The sequence below is a fragment of the Chinchilla lanigera genome, unplaced genomic scaffold, assembly GCF_000276665.1.
Source record: "Chinchilla lanigera isolate Chin_1 unplaced genomic scaffold, ChiLan1.0 scaffold00110, whole genome shotgun sequence".
Classification (NCBI taxonomy): Eukaryota; Metazoa; Chordata; class Mammalia; order Rodentia; family Chinchillidae; genus Chinchilla; species Chinchilla lanigera.
In genome coordinates, this window is record NW_004955511.1 from 1,490,235 (window position 1) to 1,493,051 (window position 2,817).

The window sequence follows — 2,817 nt, forward strand, 5'->3', positions numbered from 1 at the left end:
GTAGTTCCCCTAAAATTCCCCTTGCCTGGAATCCTGCATTTTCCTTGCTATGATTCATTGAATAGTAGTTTCTTTAGGGTTCACATCAAATACCACCATCTAAGAAAGGATTTCTCAAAGATCTCATTGATTGACAATCTCAGTGATTGTCCCAGACTAACTTCATGTATCCCCATGTTTAATTTCCTCATGACACATAATACAACCCAGTATTATCACAATTGAATGTATTGTAACAGGCTTTTGTCTGCTCTCTCCAAATGGAATAGCAGTTTTATGAGATGAGGCATAGTACATTCATTTCAAGTTTGAACATCATCAGGGACAGAATAGAAATTCAGTAAATATCTGATTAATAAATAAATTATTGAAAGAAAATCCAAAGGAAAAGCACAACGTTTGTTGTCAGAAGTAAATACATTACATATTCAAAAATGTTAGTGGTTACTTTGGAATTATTTCTCTAATTCATTCTACATTGACATTTCATTCTCTTTTTCAGACATATAAGATCGGATTTGTACATTTTGATCGGCGCTGTTATGTTGTATTCAGAGAGAGAGAGAGAGAGACAGAGAGTAAATACATCAACAAGTATATCTTTTTACTACCCAAACAATGAAACAATCTGGATTCTCCGGAAGTTCAATGATTTGGAGGAGATGTGATCTTCTGAGTTACAACGGAGAGTGCTATCACTTGCCAGGACAGAGCTTCTCATTGCCTTACCAGAGGGAATGAAATCATCCTAAAATAAACAACTTTAGAAGAGTGCCTAGCTACATTCAAAAATGTGATTATGTGGTAAATATATATAGGATATAAATATATCTGATATAACTTATGTTAGAAACTATACAAAGTAAACATATCTCTGAATAAAATTCCATGTATTTTTCTCCCATTTAATTAAAAATAACTAAGAACAAAACAATTAATAAGCATGGGTGTTAAAATATGAAAATAAAATATTCGTTCAAAGCAAATGGTGAGGTAAAATGAATGGTGCCTGGAATCATTATGTCTTGAGAAAAAGCATGATTTGGGACTGAAAAAATTTCAAAGAATGTGGCTTATGTGGAACTGTGCAATTTCTCAAACTATCTCATATTCATTGAGACATAGCAATAATGAATTCAAATGAATGCAAGCTAACCCTTCTAAAAATGACTGTTAAAAAGTGAACCTTCACATGCTACATACTCCTGAGTAATTTACTTTACATTTTTTTACTTAATTCTTTTTTCTCCCTATCGTTGCAATTTTACATTTAATCCCTAAAAGCCTGAGGTTACATCTGGGTTAGATGAATGCATGATTCAAGGAAATCTCACCCAAGACTCACCTTGCCTTCTAATAGCAATACCAAAGGGATACCTTAACCTTATAGCTATTTCTCTTCTCTAAACAGAGGAAATTCTAAAAAGCACATGGCTCCAGGAAATATGACACAAGTCACTGAGTTCATTCTCATAGGGGTCTCAGAGCGTCCCGAGTTGCAGGTTCCCCTCTTCCTCATCTTCCTGGTCATCTATGGGCTGACCGCGGCAGGGAACCTGGGCATCATCACCCTCACCAGTGTGGACCCCCGACTGCAAACCCCCATGTACTTCTTCCTCCAACACCTGGCTGTCATCAACTTCGGCAACTCCACTGTCATCGCCCCTAAGATGCTGAGCAACTTCTTAGCAAGTGAGAAAACCATCTCATACTATGCATGTGTCACCCAGCTGGGAGGATTCCTGGTTTTCATTGTGGCTGAGACCTTCATGCTGGCCGTGATGGCCTATGACCGTTACGTGGCCATCTGCAACCCCCTGCTCTATGTGGTGGTGGTTTCCAGATGGGTCTGCCTGCTGCTGGTGTCCGTCACCTACCTCTATGGCCTTTTCACTTCTCTTGTGTTTACACTTTGTGTATTCTTCCAGTCTTTTTGCTCTTCCAATATCATCAATCATTTTTACTGTGACATTACACCTCTCATAGCATTGTCCTGCTCTGATACTTCTGTTACAGAAATGCTTGTCTTTCTGTCTGCAGGGACAAATTTGATTTCTTCCATGACAATAGTTGTGATTTCCTATGTCAACATTGTTCTGTCTATTCTAAGGATACGATCATCAGAAGGCAGGAAGAAAGCCTTTTCCACCTGTGGGTCACATATGACAGCTGTCACAGTTTTCTATGGGACGATGCTGTTCATGTATTTACAGCCCGGGACCAACCACTCCCTGGACACTGATAAACTGGCTTCTGTGTTTTACACGCTGGTGATCCCTATGCTGAACCCCGTGATCTACAGCCTGCGGAACAAGGACGTGAAGGCTGCCTTACAGAGCTTTGTGACAAACCCATGCGGTTCCTGTAAGTAAATGCAACCTTAGATCTGCATCAATAAAAAGAGAGAGAGGATTCCCATTGGCTGCTGTGGCATAACAAAATGAGAGCCAGATGAAGATCTTTAAAGCATAATGTCAGGATTATGATTTGAAGAAAAATAAATGTTGTAAAAAGCTGAGTATGTATACACAGGACAGTTAGGATAATTGTACTGCTAATATCTGTTGGTTTATTGAAAGGAACTGTTAATGTGTAATTGTTTGATCAGTCTTGCATGCCTGTATCTGGTTATATGTGCAACCATTTTGAAGATGACATTGTGTAACATAACAACCATGCACCAAACTCAAGTCAAAATGGTTTGACAGATCTCAATATTAAAACAGAAACACTAAATCTATTGGAAGAGAAAGTAGGTAAAAACCTTGAAGACATAGGGGTAGGCAGAGAGTTCATGAACAAAAATCAAATTGCACA

General features: G+C 38.4%; 1 protein-coding gene across 1 annotated transcript; it reads left to right on the plus strand.

The window, feature by feature from the left end:
• The first annotated feature begins 1,430 nt into the window (after positions 1 to 1,430).
• Positions 1,431 to 2,372, plus strand: LOC102005737 (olfactory receptor 8J3-like). Its single transcript, XM_005407963.1, has one exon. The coding sequence runs from the start codon at positions 1,431 to 1,433 to the stop codon at positions 2,370 to 2,372; it is 942 nt and encodes a 313-aa protein (XP_005408020.1).
• The last annotated feature ends 445 nt before the right edge of the window (positions 2,373 to 2,817 follow it).